The 25,635-nt window shown below is 49.4% G+C and overlaps 12 protein-coding genes across 12 annotated transcripts; 5 read left to right on the top strand and 7 right to left on the bottom strand.

The window, feature by feature from the left end:
- Window positions 1–527: 527 nt before the first annotated feature.
- BDV38DRAFT_279936 (Zn(II)2Cys6 transcription factor) lies at window positions 528–2,184 on the bottom strand (the record flags this gene model as incomplete). Its single annotated transcript, XM_032059168.1, has 3 exons — window positions 528–914; window positions 975–1,287; window positions 1,340–2,184. 3 exons carry the CDS (start codon window positions 2,182–2,184, stop codon window positions 528–530), a joined length of 1,545 nt encoding a protein of 514 aa, XP_031916493.1.
- Window positions 2,185–2,513: 329 nt separating this feature from the next.
- BDV38DRAFT_290155 (M20 family metallopeptidase) lies at window positions 2,514–3,886 on the top strand (the record flags this gene model as incomplete). The annotated part of the gene is made up of 4 exons (XM_032061415.1): window positions 2,514–2,576; window positions 2,653–3,410; window positions 3,470–3,597; window positions 3,648–3,886. The coding sequence occupies 4 exons, from the start codon at window positions 2,514–2,516 to the stop codon at window positions 3,884–3,886; spliced, it is 1,188 nt and encodes a 395-aa protein (XP_031916492.1).
- A 1,509-nt stretch (window positions 3,887–5,395) lies between these two features.
- On the bottom strand, window positions 5,396–6,416 carry BDV38DRAFT_290154 (arrestin C-terminal domain-containing protein; the record flags this gene model as incomplete). The annotated part of the gene is made up of 3 exons (XM_032061414.1): window positions 5,396–5,674; window positions 5,759–6,199; window positions 6,255–6,416. The coding sequence occupies 3 exons, from the start codon at window positions 6,414–6,416 to the stop codon at window positions 5,396–5,398; spliced, it is 882 nt and encodes a 293-aa protein (XP_031916491.1).
- Window positions 6,417–7,299: 883 nt separating this feature from the next.
- On the top strand, window positions 7,300–8,915 carry BDV38DRAFT_269028 (fungal specific transcription factor domain-containing protein; the record flags this gene model as incomplete). The annotated part of the gene is made up of 3 exons (XM_032056894.1): window positions 7,300–7,389; window positions 7,443–8,647; window positions 8,684–8,915. The coding sequence occupies 3 exons, from the start codon at window positions 7,300–7,302 to the stop codon at window positions 8,913–8,915; spliced, it is 1,527 nt and encodes a 508-aa protein (XP_031916490.1).
- Window positions 8,916–10,309: 1,394 nt separating this feature from the next.
- BDV38DRAFT_18216 (general substrate transporter) lies at window positions 10,310–12,363 on the top strand. Its single transcript, XM_032052098.1, has 4 exons — window positions 10,310–10,796; window positions 10,856–11,027; window positions 11,094–11,572; window positions 11,627–12,363. Exons 1-4 carry the CDS (start codon window positions 10,586–10,588, stop codon window positions 12,244–12,246), a joined length of 1,482 nt encoding a protein of 493 aa, XP_031916489.1. The 5' UTR covers window positions 10,310–10,585; the 3' UTR covers window positions 12,247–12,363.
- Window positions 12,364–12,922: 559 nt separating this feature from the next.
- BDV38DRAFT_239688 (major facilitator superfamily domain-containing protein) lies at window positions 12,923–15,673 on the bottom strand. The gene is made up of 10 exons (XM_032053789.1): window positions 14,924–15,673; window positions 14,789–14,866; window positions 14,601–14,725; window positions 14,336–14,499; window positions 14,177–14,260; window positions 13,937–14,113; window positions 13,792–13,875; window positions 13,447–13,730; window positions 13,277–13,379; window positions 12,923–13,217 (listed from the first exon to the last, which is right to left on the bottom strand). The coding sequence occupies exons 1-10, from the start codon at window positions 15,126–15,128 to the stop codon at window positions 13,082–13,084; spliced, it is 1,440 nt and encodes a 479-aa protein (XP_031916487.1). The 5' UTR covers window positions 15,129–15,673; the 3' UTR covers window positions 12,923–13,081.
- On the top strand, window positions 14,878–15,673 carry BDV38DRAFT_239687 (uncharacterized protein). The gene has a single exon (XM_032053788.1). The coding sequence runs from the start codon at window positions 15,350–15,352 to the stop codon at window positions 15,587–15,589; it is 240 nt and encodes a 79-aa protein (XP_031916488.1). The 5' UTR covers window positions 14,878–15,349; the 3' UTR covers window positions 15,590–15,673.
- Window positions 15,674–16,642: 969 nt separating this feature from the next.
- BDV38DRAFT_269025 (uncharacterized protein) lies at window positions 16,643–17,236 on the bottom strand (the record flags this gene model as incomplete). The annotated part of the gene is made up of 1 exon (XM_032056893.1): window positions 16,643–17,236. One exon carries the CDS (start codon window positions 17,234–17,236, stop codon window positions 16,643–16,645), a length of 594 nt encoding a protein of 197 aa, XP_031916486.1.
- Window positions 17,237–17,532: 296 nt separating this feature from the next.
- On the bottom strand, window positions 17,533–18,947 carry BDV38DRAFT_18196 (uncharacterized protein). The gene is made up of 2 exons (XM_032052094.1): window positions 18,671–18,947; window positions 17,533–18,612 (listed from the first exon to the last, which is right to left on the bottom strand). The coding sequence occupies exons 1-2, from the start codon at window positions 18,847–18,849 to the stop codon at window positions 17,766–17,768; spliced, it is 1,026 nt and encodes a 341-aa protein (XP_031916485.1). The 5' UTR covers window positions 18,850–18,947; the 3' UTR covers window positions 17,533–17,765.
- Window positions 18,948–20,424: 1,477 nt separating this feature from the next.
- On the top strand, window positions 20,425–21,675 carry BDV38DRAFT_290150 (uncharacterized protein; the record flags this gene model as incomplete). The annotated part of the gene is made up of 4 exons (XM_032061413.1): window positions 20,425–20,619; window positions 20,848–20,979; window positions 21,013–21,095; window positions 21,198–21,675. 4 exons carry the CDS (start codon window positions 20,425–20,427, stop codon window positions 21,673–21,675), a joined length of 888 nt encoding a protein of 295 aa, XP_031916484.1.
- Window positions 21,676–21,744: 69 nt separating this feature from the next.
- On the bottom strand, window positions 21,745–23,572 carry BDV38DRAFT_290148 (MDR family MFS transporter; the record flags this gene model as incomplete). Its single annotated transcript, XM_032061412.1, has 3 exons — window positions 21,745–22,445; window positions 22,504–22,918; window positions 22,983–23,572. 3 exons carry the CDS (start codon window positions 23,570–23,572, stop codon window positions 21,846–21,848), a joined length of 1,605 nt encoding a protein of 534 aa, XP_031916483.1. The 3' UTR covers window positions 21,745–21,845.
- A 250-nt stretch (window positions 23,573–23,822) lies between these two features.
- On the bottom strand, window positions 23,823–25,246 carry BDV38DRAFT_279925 (uncharacterized protein; the record flags this gene model as incomplete). The annotated part of the gene is made up of 4 exons (XM_032059167.1): window positions 23,823–24,296; window positions 24,407–24,579; window positions 24,684–24,870; window positions 24,971–25,246. The coding sequence occupies 4 exons, from the start codon at window positions 25,244–25,246 to the stop codon at window positions 23,823–23,825; spliced, it is 1,110 nt and encodes a 369-aa protein (XP_031916482.1).
- Between the last annotated feature and the right edge of the window lie 389 nt (window positions 25,247–25,635).

The raw sequence follows: 25,635 nt of genomic DNA, 5'->3' as shown, positions 1-25,635 counted from the left end.
TTGAAATTTAGTGAGACTTCCAAAGATAAAAAGAGCCCATTAGACGTCTGCATCCTGTCCCTATATACTCATGCTGTCGGCCTTCGCCACCGTGCCCAGAACATTGATAACATGGCATGCCTGCCCCCACTCGAGATAGCATGGACTAACTAACTAGCTTAAGATGATCCTCAATTTTTTGGATTCCGTTATCTGACATCTTAGTGAACCTTATCAAGTCGCAATGGATGGATATTAAGTTGACCGTCGTTTAACTTGCAACCAGTCAGAACTCGGCATCGCCGCGAGGGCCATATCTGGACCGTGATGTTCATTGGCTGTTTCGGCAAAGATGGGTCTAGTATTAATGCAACTCCCCAAGTCTAACCCCGGATTTTCCCCTTTGCGGCTGGCCTGCCAAGAAGATTCCGTGTTCTCTACCATATCATAGACGGAGATTGATGATAGGGACTAATATCAACCGAGGCTAGAATCTAGATACAGAAACGTAATGTCTACAATTCTGTTCGTTTAGCGACAGCCAAACCCTAGAGGTTGAGGCCACTCATATCATTAAGCCACCCCCTCATGGACGGAAAGACTATCGTATGCTGCGATTCTACAAGCGTCCTCCGGATCCACTGGCGGTCTTGTGAGTCCTCCATACACCCGGCCAGAACAACCATCGGCCAGTAAACTCTTCCTAAACATGAAGGACTCTCGGTGGAAAGTTTCTTAATGATTTCTAATGCACCATTTACTGCATCGCGAGAGGACAGGGACGGAGGGCTCATACAATTAACCAAGCTCCACCGGTAGCAGAAGAATATAGTGGTCGCATGATACTCGGCAACTGCAAAGTAGATCGTTTGTAGTTGCCGGTTCCGCAAGTCAGAACGTGGCTGCTGGCTCATGATTATCAAATCTTGGTATCGCTATGCGTCGATTGGTGGTCAGCTAGATACTTCCACTGGGATGAGGAGGGCATGGTATACCTTTCCAATGCCACGTAGGTCTTGTTCTAGACAATCCATGGAATCCCATTCAAATTTTCCTCGTGTGCTTTGAGGCATGAGCAAGAGTCTATATTTCAGCTTTTTGCATTCGTTGGTCAGCTCCAGCGGACGAAAGACCGAAATGTCATCCAGTGATGCTTCGGTCGGGTATTCGACGGGCCAGATTGCATGTTGTGACGTGCGGCTGTTATAAAAGAGCTCATCCATAGTAGAGACAAAGGAGGACTCATGCCCAGCCTCCTCCCACAATTGGCGGAGATGGCCGTACTTGCATATTGTGAGGTTCGCATACCTATCGTCATGAGTAGGAAGCTACGGTTACTGTCAAGCCAACGTTGACTTACATTACGAAAAGCAATAACTGTTGCGTCAGTATCGGTAGTCTAACACATTGGCCAGACTCGCCGAGTCTGGGAACTAAATCATGAGCTTTGAGGAACGTGTAGATGCCCTGAATATGCACCTCCATGGCCGCGCTATCTTGGCCGAATAGATACTCATAGGTCACCATGAGGAAAAATGCCGTCGAAATTTCATCCACCTCCTCAGGGGATAGGGACCTCTGGCTCTTGCTAAGAATGAGCTGAAATTCGCGTAGAGCACTTTGATAGTGTGATGTCCCAGCTTCACCCGGCCATTGGTCGTGTGATGCCATCTGGTCACTTCTAAGTCGCTCCATGTGGCGAATCCCGTCGAGCTCGGTGGCAGAGATTGCCATAATCATCCTTGTTACGACCGACGAACGCGGGGCGATATGACTATACACATAATGAAGGGAGGCCCACTGCCATGGCTTCCCAAGCCATCGCACCATGGACGTATGGGGAAAAAACGTGAAGTACTCCCGCTCGCTAGATGTTAGGAAATGTGAGTTCGGCAGAGACAGATAAGTAAGATGCATACCCGCGTCTATGTTCCGCGGTCGGAGGGGGTAATAGGTTCTTTGTAGACCTGGGCCGCTCGATGCATTCGCGAGTGGTTTCGACCTGGAGGCCTTTTTCGGAGTCTTGTGAACCCATTCACATTGCATCTGGGCATTTACACATCGGACACACGAAGGATGCATCTCATCACACTTAATCTTCCGGGTCCGACACGTGGCGCACCCTGTTGCGTAATCGTTTAGCGTCAGGAACGCAATAGACCCGGTCTGAATCAAAATGCTTACCGGTCCGGGATCGCGGGGCATTGCGTCCAGACATAACTTTCTCAGGGGGCCTGGTATATTGTTGCATAAATGGTAGGAAAGAGAAGAAATGAAGGGATGTTGTCGGCCTTTTTAGTGGATCTGCAGTCGCCTCGTTCGGCAATTGGTTGCGGGATAAGCGAGGGTCAACCGCTGATTGGATGGGCATTTGCCGATATCATAGTGGGTTCCTCAGGTATCCACCTAAGGCATCCATCGTATAGGTTCTAATTCACTATAAGTACGGAGATTGGTATAAGTAGAAACAATAGTATAGTCAGCATTTGTTTTGCCTGTATACCGCAACATTAGTCATTGTAGCATCTCCCAATATGGCCTCAATCGCAGAAACTATCAGAAAATATGAGGAGCGTCTCTGGCAAGTTAACCAAGAGGTACCCAACCATATGTCCTCCTCCCCCCCACATATTTACTAGACGTATCTCGTTAATGTTTCGTGCCCTTATCCAGATCCATTCCCATCCAGAGCTTGCCTTCGAAGAGGTTCACGCCCATGACACTCTGTGTGACCTGCTCGAGTCGCTTGGATACAACGTCACGCGTCATGCGTATGGACTCAAGACCTCATTTGAAGCCGAGGTCGGGACCGGTGGAGGTCTGATTGTCTATAATGCTGAGTTCGATGCCTTGCCCGAAATCGGTCATGCCTGTGGGCACAATTTGATCGCCACCTCGTCCCTTGCAGCTTTCCTGGCCACTGCAGAGGCCATCAAGGCCAGTCCGATTGAGGGCCGTGTACGCCTGCTCGGCACTCCCGCAGAAGAGGGCGGCGGCGGTAAGATTGAACTTATCAAGGCTGGTGCTTATAAGGGGGTTGACGCTTGTCTCATGGGTCATCCTGGCCCTGGGACGGGAAAAGATGGAGTAGCTGCTGTTCGCTGTATGGCTCGTCGCGGAGCTACTGTGACTTTTCGTGGTGTTAGTGCTCATGCTGGCAATGCCCCTTGGCTAGGCCACAACGCATTGGATGCCGCGGTAGCTGCCTATAGCAACATCGCCATGCTTCGACAACAAGTTGCGCCTAATCAGCGTATGCACGCCATCATTTCCAAGGGGGGTGACAAGCCCAATGTGATTCCGCATCTCACAGAGCTCCAATTTTTCGCCCGCGCGGAGACGGATGCAGAGTTGCAAGAAACTGCCAAGAGGGTGACTGCCTGCTGTGAAGGGGCGGCCACAGCCGCGGGATGCACCGTTGAGTTTGACTGGTACGTAAGGTTCGGAACAGGAAGTCTCCATAACCTATCGCTAACGTGGTCGGATCTAGGCTTGAAAGCTACAAAGAATTGCAATGCAACGATATTCTCATTGACACCTTCTATAAACATTCTCAGGAGCAAAAGCAGGACTACATGAAATCATTGCCTGCAGTCAGTGGTGCGTCAACGGATCAAGGTAGGGCTGTCCATCACCACAATAACCGCTGATACTAACCGTGAAACCAGGCAATGTCAGTTATGAGCTCCCAAGCCTCCATCCCGGGTTCCTCGTTGAGGTGGAATCGCCGAAGATCGGACCCCACCATCCTGGATTTGAGAAGGCAGCAGGAACACGACAGGCATTTGAATCATCGTTGAAGTTTGCTTCGGTCATGGCTGCGACAGGTCTGGAGGTATTGCAGGATGAGAAACTTCGGAATCGATTATGGGAAGAGCACAGAGAGACATTTGGCAAGGCTGAATAGCCGTGCAGATAGTTGAACCAAGGGCGACTGCCTTGTCAAGTTGAAGTACTGAAGAATAACAGGGCCCAACCATGAGGGACTTGGGGTAGTAATACATATTATGATTGTTGTATCTCTCCCGAGCGGACTGTCGGTTACCATGAATCTGTCACGCAGATCATGGGACCCCGGGCTTCTGCGCCCCGTAACCTTGGTAGACATTAGAATAGCTATCCCAGAGATCGAGAATCGGACGCGCAAGCTGTGCTCAAAGAGTTGGGTAAGTGAACCTGCAAAGGTGTCAACGTCACCGAGTAGTATATGAGCTCCAACTCAGTTGGTACTCGGACCTGAATTTTCCTCCGGGATTAAATATACCTCCAATGACTTCTACAGTAAGCAATGATTGCAAGGTAAGATTACAATAGATTCCCGGTAACGGTCTCAAGTACTAGAGGATGTAATTTATATCGCTCCCTGGTACATCTATGGAGAGAAATGTTGTCATCCTGTGGGGCGCACTTAAATTATATTGTCAGCAGGAGACGGAAAATTATTGGATTCCTAATATTCCATGCCAGCTTTTCGCCAAGTTTATAGTGGGCTAACATATATCCATAAAAAAACTCAGAGCTAGTTCAAAATTGATCTAGTAGCCATGGATGAAATAGTACCTTCTTTATCTTTTTAAATCTAGTAAACAGGTAGATGAGGATAGTATGTTGAACGGTATAGAATTGGCAGAACAGACCCCACTGCTGCCCAGTATCTTGATGGCCTTGTAGTATTTCTAGTCGCGCCTTGGCTTCACCGGTCGTCATTGAATCACCATGTTCCCAGCTATTGTTGTACATGCGAGTTCAACCACGAGATACTACGTCTGTATGGGACTTCTATCAACAGCGACGAGAGTTTATTCCGTCTGAGCCGGTGGCATGGCGGGAGTATACCCATGTACAATCTAATAATAATTTGGCAAGTAGTGCTCGAATATACGCTAGTACTATTCCCGCATGTAATGAAACATTCACCTAGCGATCACGCTACGGCGCGTTATGACTGGAAAGGGGAGAGCGCCAGCGTCTCCCCGACGTTTTTGATTGTAGATAAAGGTCGCCATGAGGACAGTAAAGGCAGTAATAGGGCGTATCACTAGGTCATTGCCTTAGGGATACGTAGTATCGGCCCACAAAAAGGTAAAGAACAGTGAGCGCCGGTATGAACAGTAAGCTGGTAACCAAGCCAAGTTTCAAGATCTTCTCGCTAGACCTCGGAATATCTGAGAAACAGCACAAAGTCGACTCGCCGCGTGCTGTTGGCATGTTCCGACTATAATCGGCCAAGACATTATTTTGGAAGGGGTTGTTTCAATGGAATCTGATCCCCCTAAATATGGTAGTAGGCGAAAATGATCACTAATAATCCTTATTGTTCTAGGTCGGAACAGTCTCGTGGTAACATCCCTGGTCGAACAATCAACTGGCCATTCAATTCTGAATATGACGTGCGAGTGTAGTTTGCAATAAAAGGTTAGATTCGTATCACAGATTCATAACTGGGTGCACAGTCAAGCTGTATAGGATTGACGAAAGCATTATTCAAGTGTTGCTGGCAGTTTATTTGAAGGGTACCGGTGTTCAGTGACCCTTCTGCCACAGGTAGCAACAGATCATTTTGATGTTTGCTATACAAAGGAGGAGGCGGCACATAATCATCATGGAACCTATCAATATGAACACAACGGACAGTACCATGTTCATTGATGATATGTGGTGACATGTAGATATTAAATGGAATTGTTCCTTTTATCTATACGGATGTCAGGAAGGGCAGTCCGGTGAACGTGTGCAGGAGGTACCCTTTTGCTAAATATCGCGGATTGATTTCACGTACCATTGATAGCCCCTCGCCAACACCGAGTAACTCGATGGTGAATGCTACTTGATGCTTGATGCTTATCGTATTAAGACACACGTCCTGGGTGCAAGCTTCAAGATGCTGTGGCAAAGATATGGTTTTTGTTGTACACCACTCCAGATCAGATCCTTCTGACTCTGAGGCCATACAATCGTCTAAGTTGTACCGCTCGCTGAAAATGACGTGCTTCTGTTTAGATGATAGAAAGTGGACATTATACTGTGCGGAATATCCCGCTGGTGCGCTGATTTTGAGCTCGTGTTGCTCAACGACGTCGATGGTTAACGCTTGGAGCTTTATGCCCTTTGATAATGGCGCGACCTGGAGCTTGACGGGGAATGTTGCGCCAAACGGGATGTTGACATCTGGGATGGAAACGCTATATTGCGCGACGTTATCCCACTGTCTATCGATTGACTATGAGGTATTATTAGCCATGCGTACGCAGGAACAAGAGTGTTGCATCGCTGACATTCAAGGCTGACATCCAGTTGAGACTCTCCTCGATGGAAACATGTTTATAAATCCGGATAGGCTGTGAGACAATGATATTTCTATTCAACCTGCGCTCGACCATGGCATGCACTTGATAGGAGTGGTAGGTGAATCCCGAACAGGTGATAGAGTCCAGCATATCCCCGTTGAGAGGAATACTGAACGGGAATTCATAGTCCCCTGCCGGTAAGCTGAAAGGGTTCTGCTTATGGGACGACGCCAAGGGTTGCGTTGCTGCAAATGTATTCTCTTCGTGATAGGATCTGAAGAATGTGCCCTCATCATAAGGCCTACGGTTGTTAGATGATGTATAAGTTTGAAAACAGAAGCAAATTACTCACAGTTTAGCCATGCCTCGCACCTGGACTGATATCCCTTTGACGGTTGCAGCTTGCGCAAGTGACAAGCGAAGTTTCCCAGATATGCAAGGCTTGTTTTCAGAGCAGTTCCAAGCCGGAAGGAAGATACACGATTTGTCTAAGCTGCAGATGTGAAATATATCAGGGTTAGCTTGTTTAAGGAAAACGTCGAGATTGAAGTCTGGACTCGGGTCGAACCTTAGACTGCAACACACGGACTCATTGAACAGCATGATGAAAGGTCTTTATGGTCTGGTTTTACTGCTTCATTCCTGTTCTTGAGGCATTGACACCTAATGGTTATTCTTATACTACTTTTCTATCGGGCAAAATGAAGGGATTTCCATTTTAGGTAAGACAAGCGGGACTTCCAAACGAGGGGCGGAATAGCCAAAAGGGGTAAATCTCCCGCCGCTGCCAGACTGCCATATCAGGATAAATACTCAACCTCATGATCGAAACCACAAAAATGCATCGTCCACGATTACCTGCACAGATACCAAAGACATCCTTAGCCAGGACTCTTCACTAGTTAGCTCAGATAGATGGATGCCATTTGTAGCCGTGCTGCATGCAATTACTCTAAGATCCTCTGAAACCAAACCACTTGTTCGCAGTCGCCGCCTCCACACTGAACAACCAACGCAATACGAGTGGGTCGATATGGACCTCACCTTCCATATCAGTCAAGACGGAAGAGTCCCAAAAAGAACATACGCCAGAGGCGCATGTGAGAAGTGCCGCCTGAGAAAGGTTCGTTGATATTTTCACCTGCGCGCGCTGATGACTTACTGGAGGACGTTTAGAAAAAATGCTACCACCAGAAATCAAACCGACAATCAGGTTTATCTACGCCACTGCGGCCGACTACCCAGTTTGTTCAGTATTCTCCAGCTGCGACTCAAGGGTCGCGATCCCCAATCGGTGTTGTGGCGTCGCAGCAGCTTCCTGGCGAGCCTGCAGAGCCCAAGCTACAGAGTGCCCCACAGTCCTCTCAAGCTTACGTCGAAAGGCAAAAGTATACTCCCCAAGTCTCCCGGAGGGACTCATGCACTCATCGCTTTATCGGTGACTTGAACCCAGTCGTGCTTTTTGTCGACGATGGTAGTACGAGACTCATGCGTGGGCGTGCTCATCAGCGGGATGTTGGAGTCTGGCTGGATCGGGAAAATGAATTTATCGAAAATGGCGAAAATTCTTTCCATGAAGAACCTTCATCGAGCAGTAGCAGACACCAGATGTCTCGGCAGAAGCGACATTCAGGGCGCCCGGGCGCTCTTCTTCCGCCACGACAAACCCAAGAAGCGTTGATAAACATTTTCTTCCGTCGCATCCACCCCGTGCTTCCTTTGGTCCATGAGGAAGACTTTCAAGTGCACTTTCGCAATGGTACTGTTTCTCTGTACCTTCTGCAGGCAATATGTCTGGTCGCCTCAAAGGAACGCGATGCAGGACCAATGCTCCGGCTTGGGGATCGCATCGAACCCATGTCTCCTTGCAGATTTAGCAATCTTCTATACGAAGACCTTTGCCAGGCCATTACCATGCGTCTGGAGCGGAAACGAATGACTTTAATACAAATTCTTGCCCTTGTTTCGTTGCATGCTTCAGGACCCAAGAGCTTTGAGGACGCGTCCTTGTACCTAGCTCAGGCCATCCATCATGCTCACACTGTCGGGCTACACTTTTTAAAATGTGGGCCTGAGAGACATGAAAAACCGCTAGTTACACTGTTTTGGTGTCTATGGAGTCTTGACCGATGGATTGCGGCCATTCATGGGAGGCCGTTGGTGATTCACGACCGAGACCTAGGCCAACAGCTCACAGACGTGATTGACCTCTTCGACGGCCCCTTTCGCGTTTGGCTTTCCCTGGCGTCAATACTGGGCGAGGTCATGGTGGTGTATCGGCCGACCCTGGATGCCCCCGTAGATGAGAATAAACCCGAAATTCCCCGCTTCGAAGAACTGATTGCGAAATATCAAGCGGAGGATATACCTATGGATCACATGTGTTAGTATCCTTCTCATGACTTCTTCCTCCCAAGACACTCACTAAGCTACCTCAGTGTCTTTCGAATTGGCGTATCATGCAATAGCTCTTCTAGCCTCACGGCCATGGGGACTCAAGGCTCAACCGAGGTCTCACGCGCTGTACCTGCGACAGGATCTCGCTGTATATCGCATAGCCACCCTGTTACAAATGTGCGCCATCAGTCAGTTCACGCCTTTGCCGACCGTTGCGTATTCGATATCACTCGGGTTCTCCATATCCTATAAACAGCTCAAGCGCTGTCAGCTTCCCAGTACGCAGTATGCGGCCAAGAAACATTTACAAACGTTTTATAAGAGCCTAGAGGCTCTAAGCTCGACGTGGTGGTCCGCTCAAGTGATGACCCGGCTTGGTCAACGTGCATTGGGCGGCATGCAACGCGTGGCTGGAAGAACGAACCAATTAGCGGCGTCACATAAGAAGGCGCCTATCGCCACAGCCTCATTGAGCTGCGATGTCTACAATATGGAACCGTTCCATCCTGAAGAGAATGCAGAAGAAGTAGCTGAGGCGGCACACGGCCAACAATTTTCTGCAAACGAGACCGTTCCAACGACAGACCACCAACTACTGTTCGATTTTGAGGACTTGGATAATAGTGGCTTCGATAGTTTTGTGACGGATCCCATGTTTCAAGATATCGACGATCAGCTGGGAAATTTCTTAAATATCAATATCCCCAAATGTCCCTCCGACTCTGCCTTTATCAACCCGGACATGCCGTGGAACCCTGATGAGTTTGACTTTTCTTGTCTTTAGTTATCCTAACTCGACATGGCGATTAGCAAAGGTCGGGACAAGTAACTCTACTTGAACTCTGTAAATGATAGACTCGATTGGGTTGGTGTCGTGTCAGAATGCAGAAGTAGTAAAGCTCGTGAGGTGGATACTTGATTACCTTGTGAGCCTGATTATATATATTGGTTTCGCGCAATCTGATAAACACAGTACGACACAAGAATCAATGCCACTTCTCACCCAAACTATTATCTTTTACCCTGCGATCTGATTTAGAAATGGGACCAACTAATCGCTAGGACAAGGAGCTAGAATGCAAGGCCTTTATGAACTCCTGCTTAACTAGTGTACGTCGTAGAAAGGAACATCGAACGACTTCACGAGTCACGAATACATAACCAGCATACTAGTAGCCAAATTCCCTCGAATTTGGACCTTTATTTCCGAAATGTCTGGGTACAAAGTCAAATATAATGCTACATATATGATTGTATGCTCCCCATGTATGTACAAGGCGCAACAGTGTCAGCCCATTTCTCAGCCGCTCATGAGGCACGCGTAAGTCAATGTAACCCTGCATGTACCCTCAGAACATGCGATCATCGCAGAGTCAGTTTGGCCATTCCCCAATCCCCCAGATAGTGGGTCCTTTTCATCCAGGGTCCTGGAGTACTAAGTAGTCAGTCCGGGTGTGGCAGACGATGGGCCCAAAAGCGGTGGAGAAACGGAGTGCTTGCGGTTTCCCAAATGAGCACGCCTTTCCCAAAGAGTAAAGAATCACGTGCGCCCGGAGCAATACTTATCCTGAGGCAGACCCAACAAGGCAAGTTAAACCGCGACGGGCTTCGGACGGAAGCCGAGTGTATTCCCCAGAACCCAGAACCGTCAGTCAAACTCCGCATAAAGATACATGGTTTTCTCCAGCTTGCTGAAATCTCCGCGTCGGGTCTACTGCGCGACCTGATCGTCATCCGTCAAGTGGACAAGATGGCACCCACAATGATGGAGGTCTTCCCAACACTGGCAACCCGCGTTTCGTTATGTACATGATTCACGGAGGATATAAAAGAACGCACCTGGATGGACGCGATCCGTGGGCATAGACATGTGGTATTCGATCGTTAGCCACTTCTCTTAACGATAGTATCCTACGTTCATTATGCGTACCTGGTATGGAAGGGGCAAACCCCTTCAAGCGGCCATCACAGCATGCTGTCTTGTGGCATTTATCCTGTTCGGATACGACCAGGGCGTCTTCAGCGGGATTGTTGGGAATGATGACTGGAGGAAGCAGTTCAACTATCCGGATGATTCGGAAGAAGGGATTATAGTAAGCTGCTATAACCTGGGCTGTCTTTTGGGGTGCTTGAGTAAGTGACCTGCCAAATATCATTGGACGGAGCATCGAATTGACTCGGACGGACGTCAGTCAACTTCTTCATCGGAGAGACGCTCGGCCGACGGACGACCATCTGGCTGGCGATGGGTGTGGTGATTGTAGGCGCAGTACTGCAGACGACCGCGTTTACTGTGCCTCATCTGATTATTGGGCGATTGGTGACGGGCGCAGGTACAGGTTTGAAGACATCCACGGTGCCAATGTAAGCTTTGATGTTCGCAACGATACAAAAAAAGCATGATGACCACGATACTGACGGAGACCCAAGGTATCAAGCGGAGATGTGCGAGGGCAAAACCCGAGGACGGCTGATTTCATCCGAAGTACTCTTCACCGCGGTCGGTATCGTTGTGGCGTACTGGTTTGACTTTGGCATGTCGTTTGTCGGCGGCCCTATCGCCTGGCGACTTCCTATTGCAATGCAAATCCTTTTCGCTATCTTTGTTATTGTGCTTGTATTTGGTCTGCCAGAATCTCCGCGATGGCTTATGAATCACGGCCAAGAGCGAGAAGCCATAGAGGTTCTCTGTGCCGTCTATAACCGGGAGGAGCATGACGAATACATCGTCAACGAGCGCAGGGCGATCTTATCCGCTATTGAGCTGGAAGATGCAGTTAGCAAACAGTCTTTTTGGAAGATCTTCCGTAACGATGAGGTGAAGACGGGTCAGCGAGTGCTCCTTGCCTGGGGTATCCAGCTCATGAACCAGGTTGGAGGGATCAACCTAGTCGTGTATTTTGTTCCGAGTAAGTGCTGTATTTCTTGAACCGGATGACCACTGCTGATAGTTTATTTAACAGCTGTCCTGAGACAAAACGTGGGCATGAGTGGCCAACTTTCTCAGATCCTCGGCGGGTGCATCCAGATTATGTTCATGCTCGGATCACTTCTTCCTGCATTTATGCTGGATCGCATGGGCCGACGCAAGACCATGATGATTGGTTCTTTTGGCCTAGGCGTATGTATGCTTATGGTCGCGGCCCTGCTATCCCAGGTCGACGAGCCGAATGGGAAGGCTTATGCCTCCGCCTCTGTTAGCTTCTTCTTCCTTTATATGCTGATCCATGGCATGTCCATCAATTCGGTCCCGTGGGTGTACGTCCCAGAGATTCTACCCCTAGAAGCCCGGACTAAAGGCACGGCTATTGGAGTGAGCTCCAATTGGCTGTGGAACTTTACTGTGGTCATGATCACACCGGTGGTCATCAACCGCATCCAGTGGAAGGCATACCTGATCTTCATGATCACCAATCTCCTCTTTATCCCAATCATTTACTTCTTCTATCCGGAGACTAGCAACTTGCGTCTTGAGGATATTGATCTCATCTTCTCCCGAGGCGGAGACCCAGTGAAACAGGCCAGAAAGATGGCAGCAGAGATCAAGGCATATGGGTATTCAATCGGAACAGCGTTCCGATGAAAAGGAGATAAGTGGTGTCGAAGTGGAGCGTGTTTGAACTTGAGGTGGACGCCCTAAGGCCGAACCTAAAGAACTGGCCGCTGAAATATTTGTATTCATAATTTCGCGGCCGGTGGCTACATCCCACCATGGGACTTTCTGGTGTTTGTACTGCCTACCAGAGACGCCAATATTCTATAGACTACTCTGTATACATAATCATTACGATAACACTTACCTACTCCAACTGGAACTCCTTTTTCTAGCGTGTAGCTCCGCATCCCATTTAAACAGACCCATGACGGTGATATCGTCTCACCCATATTAAGGTGTAATTTCATAAAAGCTTCCAGAATCCTGCTCCCCTGCATGACTTCATCGGCATCATTCCTAGCCAAGCCCTATCCCCAAGAACGGAAAGTCACAAGGAATAAGTGATTCCAAACATTTATGACCGCACAAGGAACTCCCCAAGCGGGCGCCGCTTCTTTGGCTCCCCCACGAACGGATTATCACTGGTCCCTTGAGTTATCAATGTGAGCAATACCGAACAGCCGATGGTATATCTAATTATCACCGTCTTGTCTCAATGTTCTCAGCTAGCCAAGGGATCAGGCACTAAAAGTCCATTGCTAGAGATTTGGAAGTGGGATTATCTCTGTTATGGAATACGTTGACATCGATATACGCGAACATGTTTTGAGTAACAACTTCAAATAATCACGGTGGCAGTGAGATCTAGAGCCCTCTAATACGTATTTTTGGTAAGAAACTGTATACATAGAATATTCATAACGGACACTGTCTACAACATCCGCCTTATCATACTAAGCAGGATCATCCCGTCCGGGCTGATTTAAGCACTTTCCAGCTTGTCACGGGCGACATCCTCCTGCTCAGCAATCACATCAGCCGGGATACGATCCGGCGTCGTGTTCACAAGCATAATCATGGGGAGCAGAGAAGCTCCGAGGAGGGCGAATGTCACGCAGCTAAATCAATCAGTCGCCGCCTTGACCAGACGAGAGATAAGTGGAATGGGACGACGTACAATCCAATGAGAGGGTCACTCGTGGTTTGAGTGTTCATACCGTAGGCAACAGCTTGACCAATAGCTTCAATGCACCTGAATGCAGCGCCATTCCGGACGTTTTCTACTTAGCTGTTAGCACCTGTACGAGTCCCTGCTGGTCACTAATTCCGATTCATTTCAGTACTCACCCTGCGCATCTGTCGCAAAAGATGATAGAAGCCAATACATGTACGATTGTGACAACGGGCCGGTGGTCTGGACAAAGAAATACGGCAGGAACGACGAAGCATACAGTCCGTCGTCCCAGTCGATGTGGCCAGGATTATGGCGGTTGAACTTGGTCTGCATGATGATAGACCAGATATATACACCAACGTTGAGGATGACGACGGTGTAGAGACCAATTTGCGCACGGCGGCGTTGGCTGAGGCCCTTCATGTCCAGGATATAGCCAAGACCAAAGCAGCCGATTCTGGTGACGAAAGAGACTGGTTAATGTCGAGCCTAAGAAAAGGATTCTATCTGGCACCTACATGCAGAAGAATGGCGAGATCAGAGACGAGAGGGCGCGGGCCCGGACAGAGAAATAGGTTCCTAAGTAGGTGGTCCAAGTACCACTGCCATCTCAGTCAGCGTTTTATTGTCGTTTCGTGGAGATGAGTGTATAATGTAACCCACGTGTAGAAAAATGACCACAGTGCCCAAAGGGATGAAAGAACAATGAGCCTGGAGGTGATGGTCTTTGCAATGCGCCTAAGCTCCTGTTTGGTAGAAAGGGTCTCTGAAGTCACGATATGGGTGCCGTCAGATCGGATAACGCGCTCGAAGGGAGTGATTAAAAGTGCGAATGGAAGACTGCAATCAGCATAATTTAGTTTCGGCCCTCGGGATTGTTCATGGAAAAACAAGCACACTTACGCGATGCACTCAATGATCACAAAGGCAATGAAAGTATCGGGGGTGACTCCACCATCGGCCCCTTTCTCATGGTTCTTTGCTAGACTTCAAACAGGAGTCGGCGTCAGTTGGAATCTACCCGTCACGTATGCCTTTCGTGTAGACTTCCGAGAGACTTACTTAATTGCACCACCGACTAACTGTCCAAGATTGCGCGAGACAATCCACAGAGCTAGATACTTTCCACGAGCACCGGATGGCGCCAGCGTCATAATGGCTCCAGCTTCCGCGACGTACCAGCAAGCGGTCCCAATACCACCAATAGCTCCGCTGAGAATGAGATACTGCAGAGAGTGGCTTTGTGTCAGATATTGCGTACTTTCAAACGACAGGCCAAGTTGCCGAATGCAGTCGGTGGCCATGAGCACAAAGTCCTATCACTCACCCATTGGTTTCCAAACTTGCTATTGCAGTAGTAGGCAGACCCTTGGATAGGGAAGGACATGGAGCCGATGACCAGGGCCCACTTGACACCGATTTTGTTCACTATGGGACCGCCCAAAAAGCAAACTGGAAGGAGCATTCACCAATCAGCGCGCAGAAATTTATTTCTGGGGCTACTGAATTACATACCGACAGCCAGCGTGGCATATCTGATGGCGGTCGAAATGTTTGACACCTGAGGAGTTGCAAGGCCACCACCACCGAGGCCTGGAAACAATCAGCGGCACATTCTGACTCCATATGATGATGGTATAGAACTCTCACCTGTAATTGCGTCCGACATGGCTGGCCCACAAAAGGCCTGGACGCTCAACAGCATCATCTGCGTCAAACTGTGCCGCCATACGCGCTTCCATAGCGGGATAGCCTCCATGCTGACTCCGTGACCCTGATCGATAGTGTTTGTTGGTGTGGTGGGAGGAGGGCCATCGTCTGAATTTGGAACAGCCGTCTTTGTGTCAGTCATCATGAAAGTGCTGGACGATCCCCGCCCGGACGACGCGTTGAGTGATTGGGGACAAGGAGAAAGATGGCAAAATCTTTTTTGTTTGGAACGGTCTCAGTATTTATAGACATAGGCATTGGGCTTTAGAGTATGTCCCCTCATATCTGAACGCTAAGCTCGTGTCCGGAGCGTCTCGCGGCCAGGTGAAGGGTGGGTCTGTTCCCCATGGGGTTCCTCTGAAGTCGATGGAAGGTCCACGCGGGAAGAAATACGCTGTACTTATTCTTTCCGATAATCGCATTGCGCTGATAACGATGTTTCTAATCTTTCCCATTTATACTTCGTTCCTCAGCAGGATCTCACACGGCCAACCACTAAGCGTTCAGCATCTAGAATCTGATAATGCACAGGCGGGGTTAAATAACGGTTATCAGAAGGCACAGGTAGGATTTTGTACCCTATCTCTTATCTCCGGAGCCAGATAGCAAAAGAGTGGGTCTCTTCCCCATGGTGCAAAAAAGCCCGAAGCTTCAGTCTAAGGGAACGGAAGGTCCACGCGAAAGGAAAAAAAAAAAATAAAATAAAATACACACCAGTGAGTCAGTGACTTTCCCCACTCCGGCCCTCTCCAGGGCTATCTTGGGTGGCGCAACTACTAATACTAGGTCTTCGAGTTACTCATTCACCACTATCTGACAGCTTGATTGATACGGCACCATACTACTTGGAAATAGTAACAGAAATCGGCTTGTAGATTCCAAGATTGTATATTCCTAGTTTGGCCCTTGTATTTGTAATTGGTAGAAGACTATGGTCACCATTTGCCACCGGCCCTGATAGGATCTATCACCCTGGATGATTCGCAGCAATGGAATGTCCCATTCCTACTAGGTTTGGCTGAAGGTTGCCTCGTGAACAGCTTGGTGGAAGCAGGTACACGGAAATGAAGGGGAAAAAAAATGTATCAACAGAAAGCGTGTAATTGAGTAGACATGAAGGTGCTCCAAGCCCGGCAAAGGTGGCCGCTATCGAAGGTGATTCATTCGCCACTTTCGGTTCAATCCGACGCCGGTCTTTGCTCACTGAATGGCCCCGACGTGTGACGTGATCACACAAGAGAAGCCTGATTGTCTTTATACGTATGTTACTATAATTGTTGGTGGTACCGGAGTGAAGATATCTGGATATCAGATTCTATGCCCAGTCTCGCCGGTAGCACAGTGCCCGACCATCCGCTCACATCTAGCAAATACAAGATTATAATTGGCATCATAAATGGCTACCTGTCAAGGGCAAACTGCTCAAAGCGAAGCTTTCAAAAGTATTGCGTCCGATTAGAGAGGCAGAATTCCCTCCGTTAGCTACCCGCAGGGCAGTTCGATGGAGCTGGTATCAAACGAGTATCTAGTTTAATTCGGTGTAGGACTATTGAGGGACGAGGCTTCACCCTTCCATCCAGCCCGTGCGGTCTTATCTTGGTTGTGACCACAGAGTCAGTGAAGCACACATGACGCTATCTCCCTATCCCGCCCGCCTTGCTACAGCAATCCACACATCGCAAGAATCACCGCATTCGAACCGTCCTCCGCATTCACGTCGCCGACATACCCTAGCTTTCCCGTACCAACTTCCGCCAACGCCACGGCTGTCTCTCCAGCCTTATTCACACTCATTGGCGAGAAGACCAGAGACTCGACCACCGAGTCATCGTCCGTTCGGTACCACATCTCGCCCGGTCCGACGTTCTTCACGAACACAGCCTTCTGACTGTATCTCTGTGGCAGCTTCTGGGCAGTAGCGACACCAACGGCGGCTTCGTTTAATGCCAGGGTTGTCCGGTGGTAGGATCCCACTTCCCAGGTTAGACCTGCTTGGGCGAAAAATGGTTTGAGGCTGTTCGGTCGAACGAATGAGGGAAAGTGGCCCATGACCACGGCCGTGCCCCCGCCACGGACATACCCTAGAACCGCTTCCCAGACAGTCCGGTTCTTGGGGAGGGTTAGGGCTTCATCGGTGATGCGTACGACTGAAGGTTCTGGACGTTGTGCGAGCAACTGCACGGCTGACGGCGTGCTCTCGGCACGCTGAACCTCCGCTTTGGCCCGCAGGGCCGTGAGAAGCGGGGCATACATCTCGTCAAACCATGGTTGGAGGTGCAGAGAAATGGCAAGGACTCGAGTTGTGCTGGATGCCATGATCGTAATGCTGCCAGTGTGGCGTTCGAGAAGACTACCAGGGAAATCTGATAGATTGAAATTGCCAAAGTTGGTAGAATGAAGGAGGATCGTGCCAGTTCCTCTACTAATGGGGACGGAATTTGTGGGGAATTTCTGAACCTCACCATCTGTGGCGAATCACAAAACATTCACATCAGAATCGACTCGGCTGGATATAGACGAGTGGCAAGAAGACCGTAAGTCAGTACAATTTCGAATTAGATCCGTTGTTCCACCCTCGGTGCTGGATAGAATGACGTAGACAGATCGCAGCAATAGGACTTTCATCGATAGTCACCATGATACAAGGTAAACTCACACCCATAGTATAAATGAGATCCATATTCGGCGGGTCACCGATCTTCATTTGGACGATCCCTATCGAGTATGAGGCATTGATTTTCTGGACGACGTAAATACTGCGCTACCGTATATCTCCAGCACTTCAGCCATTGAGACATCCAACTGATGGAACGTCCATTGAACCCCACGTATCCCTTAGTTCCCATGCATCCGCAACAAAGCTCAAGGCCCCTATGAAGGCCTCCGGAATCCCAATCCCAGCCGGCATGCCCCAGTGCGCACATAATGCTCCCCAGGTCAGGCTTGATACCAAGCTCTTCCGGGCGGCGATGATTTCCTCTCGCCGCGTTAATACGTCCGGATCATGGTCGCCGGCTTCACTGGCGCTTCCCGCCTCCTTATCAATCATGGTGATCCGACCATTCGTGGATGACACTGCCTTCGGGTCTGCTCTCGTTCTCAGTATACTCTCCCGCCACAGCTTGCCCACCTGGAGCATCATATGCGCACACAGGGAAAGAAGACTCCAAGAATACAGTTTTTCACTGTCGAACCTCTGCCATAATTTCTCCGGCAGAACATGTTTGGACATGAGAAAGGCGACATTTTCTAACAGTTGGTACGCTGTGGTCGCCACCAGCTGAAGTCGTGTTAGTTCGCGGACAATGCGATCCGCCGGGGGAGCCGTTGCGGTCTCAGAGCCCCAGGCCCATATCGAGAATAATCCCAACAGACGGAGAGTGCAACGGGTGTCGAACATCAACGATGACAGTGACAGTAGCGGTGACCAGGCCGGTGTTTGGATTTGCGGAGGGGTGGATGGACCGTGACATGGAGTCGGTTTACGTCTCTGCATCCTTCGGAGAAGAGCATAGAGGCGAGTCTTTAGTTTTCGCCAGATTCTCGAGAGGAGCAAGTAATGTAAGGCATGTGAGAGATATTCAATGGAGCCGAGGGCGGTGTCCTGGCCGATGGAGCTCGAGATGAACCTGTCATGGCCATCGTTAGCGACGAGATCTGTCTCACGTGATTCTAAGCGATACATACGTGTTGATTTTGTGGATCGTGATATCGGTTGCCCTCAAGCCGGCCGATACTCTTGACCAAGGCCGACAATTCCCCACACGATGGGGATCGGGATGGGTGGAATGTGTCGTTCCAGCGCCGCACTCCGTGCCCGGGGGACGGTCAATGCATCCATCTTGCGGGTGATCGGGGTCCGACATGCTCTGGAATTATATGTCCAATGTCCTGATGGCGAGCCAACCTCGGGCAGCCGCGAGGGAATAACAGAGCCATAAAAGTAAACGGTTTGGGGGGTTCCGAGTTTCCGACGTTCCGAAGATCTGGGTTTATAACATCACCGTGTGTGGGGGGGAAATTGGAAATGATAATAACAACGCGAGGACCTGCCTAATTCAAATCATTTTCTCAACCGCTTCAGACAAAAGAATGAATTCAAAAATGTGGGTGTCAGTAGTAACAATAGTAACCCGAGTTGATTTTCACCAAGTAAGCGAGGAGGATGTCAAGAGTCGTGGGGAAACTAAATAAACATGCCCAGATGTTGGGCACGGAAAAGAAGGCCGTCTCCTGGTCTTTCCGCTTGCGGACTAGCGTACGGTGCAGGGCTTAATCACATCATAACAGAACGGAGACAGCCAGCCCTCGATTGTTCGATGCAGAATTATTGTCAAGATAAATGGAAAGTGGCAGCATGAGTAGCGATCTTTATACAGCCTCTACACCAGCTGGTCTATCAAAAGCTTTTTTGGGAAGTGTAGTGGTTCTAGATCCAATATATATAATGTCATCACCTGGTCTTAAATATCGGGGATTACGACACTTTAGGTGAACGTACACGTACAACATATAATTTCTACTGGTATAATACACGGGTCGAACATACAACGTTGCCTTGTAGGGCTCTGATGTTTCTATTTTGTTCATCTTTGGTTCTGTTCTGCAGTCGCCAGTCCTTCTGGACTAGTACTGGTTTAGTAAATTAGTAGTGCTCTGAGAGGCAAAAAAAAAAAAAAAAAAAAAAAGAAAAGAAACGGGGAAGTAGAGCAAGCAGAAAAGAAGATCGAAATATAGAACAAAACAACAGAACCGAATTGAAGTCATGGGTTACTTAGAGCGACATGCCCAAGAACGTACGGCGGCCACCCTTGTCAGGGTGGTAAGATGACAGAATGGGAAGTAACAACGGCCAAAATATTACCCCATGCACGCATGTCATATTTCTTATTCTCTTCTTTTGGTGAGTTGTGACAATTCTAGGAATAACGTGAGAAGCCTCGAACAAATAGGTATCTATCCCCTTCAGGTAGGTCAAGCAGTACGATGTTGAGATGTCTGCCTACTACCGGAGGCAGACATCGTAGTTCTTCTCTTTTGGCCGTTGATTGAGTGACTTAGTCAGGGAACTGTGGACTTGCCACTTAATGACTATGTCTCTATTACAGCAAGTCTGAATCGAACCCCCCCGAAAAGATGGCACTGGAAGAAGCCACGCAGGTAGGTTGAGCCTGGGACAGAGATTGCGGTTCTTTCCCCCGGTGTTGCCTCTACTAGTCGAGAGCCGGCGCCTTGGCAGGGCAAACCACTCAATCTGAGGCTCTCAATGCCGTATGAAGTCCCACAGCCAAGAGAACGATGAGTTGCGCGCTGTTGCTGATACCCTGTCCCAAACAAGGGTCAGCGCTAGCCATCCCAATAAACGGGCAGTTAGATAGAGCCCAAGCCCGCTGTAAGTTCATTCCCGAGGCATCTCCTGCGGCGCGAACGGCAGAAAGAAGATGTGGAGCGCATATCTCTTCGTGGCCGCGCTGGCAGTCCAGCTGGAAACGGGCGAAGCAGCCGACATGAGATCCCGCGATGCATCTGTCTGCGTCGACCCTGCATCCTTCAAGTCCTGCAGACAACGCACCCGTGACTCGCGCACCGACTGTGTCAGTCAGCGCTGTTACGGTACGGAGGACCCATGTACCAAAGTATGCAATGGCGATGAGACGTGCATGCGAGAGAAATGTAAAGCCCTACGAGTTGAATGCTACCGGCCCTGTGAATGTGCCCAGGCCCAGGACATCATTGATTGTACTGCAACGAGCTGCTGGAATGAGTTTTGCGCTCCCCTTGGTGCTTAGTTGGCTTGAGGTCGGTTGGCGCCATGGCATACATAGGAAAAAGCAACCCGGAAATAAATCGATGACCCGTCATAGGTATATTCATGCGAATATGGAATGACGGTCAGCGGGCTAGTCTATTCCTGCCCCGACGTTAACCTGGACCAGATTCCCTTCTGTCCACCACCCGACAATGCCCCGGGGGGATGTGTCTGCAACGTGGGCAAAGTGACTAAGAAACAGGTCCAAATCCAGAATTAGGCTGAGGCATGCCTGAATAACGGGACCAAACTCGGCCAACTATCTACTGCGAAAGAGAGGACAGACTATTGGCAGGCCTGTCTGTGCTGCGAGATGAGTGCCATAGTAGCGTCGTACGTATCGATTCACTCACCCACTACTTATGAATGGGACAACTGGATTAATATCTGTCTCATTGGACGCAGAGTATGGGACACCTGTCCCAACACAAATCCCGTTCTCAACACCGCTGATTACTGGGGTAAGTACTTACTCGGCCCGCATGACTGGGATGCCTTTACTCCATACCTGCAGCAATACGATTGCGCTGGAATGTTGGGGTTTGGGGCCGCCGGCGCCGGGGGGACGCAGAACTTTTATGAACCGGGGAAGATCCCGAAACACGGGACCGGTTTGTTGATGAACACGGGCGGTGTTATCTCGACCCCCGTTAGTGGGAGTAGCTTCACCTGGACGTTTGGGTCGACGACGCACCCTATTACTGCGGTGGTGAATAGCACGGCTACTCGGTCTGCTACGGGAGAATGTACGGGTACGGCATGTCGAGGAGCACAGAAAACGGGTGGTGGAGAGTCTATCGCAGCAGTTCAGTCGAGGCCGGGTATTTTGGTGGCTGGGACTCTCATAGGGCTCTGGGCTGCTTGGGTTGGCTTTTGCATGTAGATTAATATACTTCAATCCTCTACGAGGCGCCTTTTTATGCCATCGCGTCTATTCGAAGTCGCCGAGGGTATGATATGCCTTTCGCTTCCATGCACTTGTGCACTGCTTGTGGATTCGACAAGGCTAGCCACACATACCGGTTGATATGTAAACACTACCAAGTAACAAATTCAGGACTGCTTCTGCTTCACGGAGCGCCATTCGATCAAAAGACTCCCCACAATGGTCATACAGCTCAGCGCGACCGAAAGGTACCAAGTACGAGTCAAGCTGCGATCGATGCCACGCAGAACCTCATCCCACCGCTGCAGAGGAACCACGCTCTTCAGATCGCCAAGTCCGCGCTCTGCAATATAGGCAGGTGTCAACCCTGGTACAATATCTTTTAACCTGGACGATAACTGATTGGTAAATATAACCTGTGCAATAGCGATGAACACGGCCGGACCCATGCTCTGCCCGAACAAGATGACTCCGATCCCAAGATTGACATCGGCGGCACTTAACGTTGTCTGGATGGCTGCCTGGGGGCCTTGGAAGCCGATCCCCCCACTGAAACCAGCCAACCCCGAATAAAGGATGATCTGGGCAAGGGACGTGTGGGGATTGTATGTGGTCATCAAGCCGGCGGCAATTGGCATGCACACGGAGCCAACGATCATAAAGGGCGCATAGTAGCCGAAGGTTGTAGTACCGATGCCCTGCAACAAGAGCCCGAGCATCATTCCGACCAGGATCGGAATCATTAGATAGCCGCTCTCGCTTGGGGTCTGGCAGCATATGGTATTATTAGTAAGTGTATGCCGTGAGCTATCCACGGAACCTCACCTGGGATCGAACGACTTGATAGTACGTCGGTAAGTACCACTCCAATACATTTGTCATAGAATTAGTGCACGTTGTGAAGATAAATCCTGCGATGACGCTTCGGCTTTTGATTATGCGGAAGGGGAGCGCGGCTGAGTCTCCGCGTCGGTATTGATGGATCAGGAAGAGAGCGAGGAGTACAGCAAATGCGACGAATAGTCCAATCACCTTCCCATCGGTCCAGGGATACTTTATTCCCGCCCAAGATAACGCGAGAAATAGCGCTGTTAGGGCGGGAATGAACAAGCAGTTGCTAACGAGGTCAAGGTCTCTGATCTTCTGCGTCAGTGTGAGGTCGTCCTCTTGGCGAGTTCGTGGATCTGCGAAGAGGAAGAACATGGTCGCTAAGGATACCGTGCCAATAGGAAGGTTGATCCTATGTAGATATCAGCGCCAAAACTACCTCCTGTGTAGCCATGCTTGGGAAGAGCGGAGTCTACCAGAAACACCATCTCCACCCTAGAGATTGAGTCAATGCGCCACCAATTATAGGCGCCGCAATGATGGCAAGTGATTCTACACACGCCATCAATCCCGCAAATATTGGCCGTCGGTTGAGCGGAAGAATGTGCGCGAGGACGGCAAAGCAGCCAGCCAGCTCACCCGCGAAGCCCAGACCCGTCACAGCTCTGCCTATAATAAACATCGTCGACGACGCCGCTGTGGCACAGAGTATGGAACCGACAAGGAATATAACATTGCTGGTGAGAAAGACAATTTTGATGGAGAAGAGTGTATACAGCTTGGCGAACCCAAATTGGAACGCACAGGTGCAGAGTCGGAAGGCGGATGAGTACCAGCCGACGTCGGCGAGAGTGTGGAAGTGGTTAGTGATACTCGGGACAGCTGTTGCGACAATGTTGGCGTCCAGGCCTCCGAGGATGAGGATTACACACAGTGCGATTACGGTGAACCAGAATTGGGTGCCCGTTGGGTAATTTGGCTCTACATTTGGAGGCGTCGCCTCGACATTAAGGGGCTCAACTGTCTGTCCCGAGGTGGCGGAACCTGGCGGTTGATTTTGCTGCATATCTCAATTCTTGAAGCGTGATGGGAAAGACCTCTATAGATGACATGGTACGAGCTCCTTGGGAAGACCAAGTGTGAAGAAGAGAGAGACGAGTAGAAGACTCTTGTCCACGCTGCATGTATTCCATTCGATAGCCGAGGCAGTAGTGGCTTATTCCGCTACATGTGAGAGATAGATGAGCAAGGACCTACCGTATGGATTTCGGGCCCAGTGCCGCACTAATCTTGTCAATCCCTGGAGATCCTAGCCTCTAGTACCCCAGACTATCGATTCCAGCCCGAATCGATTCCTCCAATCCAACCCAACCAGAACCCCCGAAAACTGCCTGGAGTAAATTCTTCGCTCTCCGAGCAGGAACGATCTCACTCAAATCTCGGAGCTCATTCTCTGGAGGACTTGGAATTTCTGTATTACCCGGACGGAGCTGTCGTAAAATGCCGACGAATTCCTTCCAGGTAAAAGTCGAGGCGAAAGCAAACAGACGTTCAGACTTGACTTCCGGATGAAGAAGACCAACGACATGGATGCGCGCGAGGTCTGCAACGTCGACGAATTCTATTTTCGAATGCTGATCAGTAAACGGATCGACACTAAGCGTATCCGAGCAGGGGAAGATATGATACTGACGTCCAGGAAACCCGAAAGCGGTGATATCACCGTGAAGCAGATTAGCCGCCCACTTCATGGTAGAGCCAGCTATCTTGGGGTGAAGCACTTGTCCGAGCTGTTTTGCAAATATGAATTAGCCAAGACCATGGCTAAAAACCTCCAGACATTTGTTTAGAGTCCCATTGAGATACCCCGGAGCAATTGCTCGACGACCTCAAAACTCACCGTGTAGTAGGGCAAGACCGCGTTAAACACGAAAGGCGGCTTGTTATTCTCAACCCACTTCCACGCAGCTCGTTCACCTTCCGTCTTGGAAGCAACGTAGACCGTGAATGGCTTGGCATCTGCTGGTGTGCCTTCGTCAAAAGCAGCCTTCACCGTCGCTTCATTCCACATGTCTATAATCATGCTATTAATCTCAAGCTTGTACTGGTGAATCAAGGTCATTATATGGGACCCTATTGGATTGATATCCTAGGAGGCCCACAAAGTGAATGCCTACCTTCAGTGATCACAATCCCTTCGACTCCCGGTTGTGGTAATGCCGCTGCTGAAGCTGATGAAGTGAGGACGACTCTTTGAATCGATCCTTCTGGTTGTCTAGCGGCTGCTGCTAAAATAGTCTCGGTAGCTGAAACAACTCTCGGAATAACCTCCTCAGCATTGGGGCTAAAGGAAACGTCCGATGCCTAGACGTATGCATTTAGCATTATATCCTGCAGAGTGACTTATATATTCCATAGCTGGGCAAAGCTATGGGGCGAAGAATGGAAAGGGCTTTGTCTATACCACATGAATGACACCGCTAACATCCCTCATTGCCTTGCTCAAGGAGTCATAGTCATTCAAGTCTGGGATCACAATCAACTCGAAACGATTGGGACCGTATTTGGATTCGAAAAGCCCTTCGAGCCACGACTTCTCGGAACGCACCGTGCCTCGCACAATGTATCCAAGGGATAAGAGTTGCTGCACAACGTGGGAACCAATAAAGCCATTGGCACCTGTGACCAGAACGCGGGATCCAGGTGCAATAGCATATTGTTCTTCTTTGATCGAGGCCATTTGGTTGACTGGTGCTCACTTGTAGTAAGATGTTTGGGATGTGGAGAAGTCTGACTTAAAATGTAATTTTTCGTGATTGCTTTCTAGTCTTGTGCATTAGGATCAGTGAATGACTTATATTCTATTTCCCTCGCGCAGGATAAGGAGATGTCTGCCTCCGCGGAGCTAGATAAGCTATTGTATACAAAAGCATTCGTACCTCTATTTATCAGCCGTCCACCATTACGTATCAAGAGTCATTATAAATGCTCCTCTAGATTATAAAGCATTGTATTGGGAATGACACCCGCGGAAGCTGACTCTCTCCATCTGGGAGAGTTACTACCGATATTAATCAGCCGCCTACCATAGCGTACCAAGAGTCAAACTACAAATACATTGTAGATCCT

This window comes from Aspergillus pseudotamarii (genome assembly GCF_009193445.1).
Source record: "Aspergillus pseudotamarii strain CBS 117625 unplaced genomic scaffold BDV38scaffold_11, whole genome shotgun sequence".
NCBI lineage: Eukaryota > Fungi > Ascomycota > Eurotiomycetes > Eurotiales > Aspergillaceae > Aspergillus > Aspergillus pseudotamarii.
Note: the sequence above shows the minus strand (reverse complement) of the source record. Positions and strands in the feature narration are given on the sequence as shown.

What these genes read in the sequence shown, in the direction of transcription:
- BDV38DRAFT_18216 (XM_032052098.1), top strand. Translation starts at nt 10,586, where the DNA reads ATGCGTACCTGGTATGGAAGGGGCAAACCCCTTCAAGCGGCCATCACA. An exon ending in AAGACATCCACGGTGCCAAT is followed by an intron (nt 11,028 to 11,093) that starts GTAAGCTTTGAT and finishes CGGAGACCCAAG; the next exon opens with GTATCAAGCGGAGATGTGCG. An exon ending in AGTCGTGTATTTTGTTCCGA is followed by an intron (nt 11,573 to 11,626) that starts GTAAGTGCTGTA and finishes TTTATTTAACAG; the next exon opens with CTGTCCTGAGACAAAACGTG.
- BDV38DRAFT_18196 (XM_032052094.1), bottom strand. Translation starts at nt 18,849, where the DNA reads ATGTCGGACCCCGATCACCCGCAAGATGGATGCATTGACCGTCCCCCG. An exon ending in ACGATCCACAAAATCAACAC is followed by an intron (nt 18,613 to 18,670) that starts GTATGTATCGCT and finishes TGGCCATGACAG; the next exon opens with GTTCATCTCGAGCTCCATCG.
- BDV38DRAFT_239688 (XM_032053789.1), bottom strand. Translation starts at nt 15,128, where the DNA reads ATGATGACTGACACAAAGACGGCTGTTCCAAATTCAGACGATGGCCCT. An exon ending in CATGTCGGACGCAATTACAG is followed by an intron (nt 14,867 to 14,923) that starts GTGAGAGTTCTA and finishes GATTGTTTCCAG; the next exon opens with GCCTCGGTGGTGGTGGCCTT. An exon ending in GTGATCATTGAGTGCATCGC is followed by an intron (nt 14,114 to 14,176) that starts GTAAGTGTGCTT and finishes TGCTGATTGCAG; the next exon opens with TCTTCCATTCGCACTTTTAA.
- BDV38DRAFT_239687 (XM_032053788.1), top strand. Translation starts at nt 15,350, where the DNA reads ATGGAAGGTCCACGCGGGAAGAAATACGCTGTACTTATTCTTTCCGAT.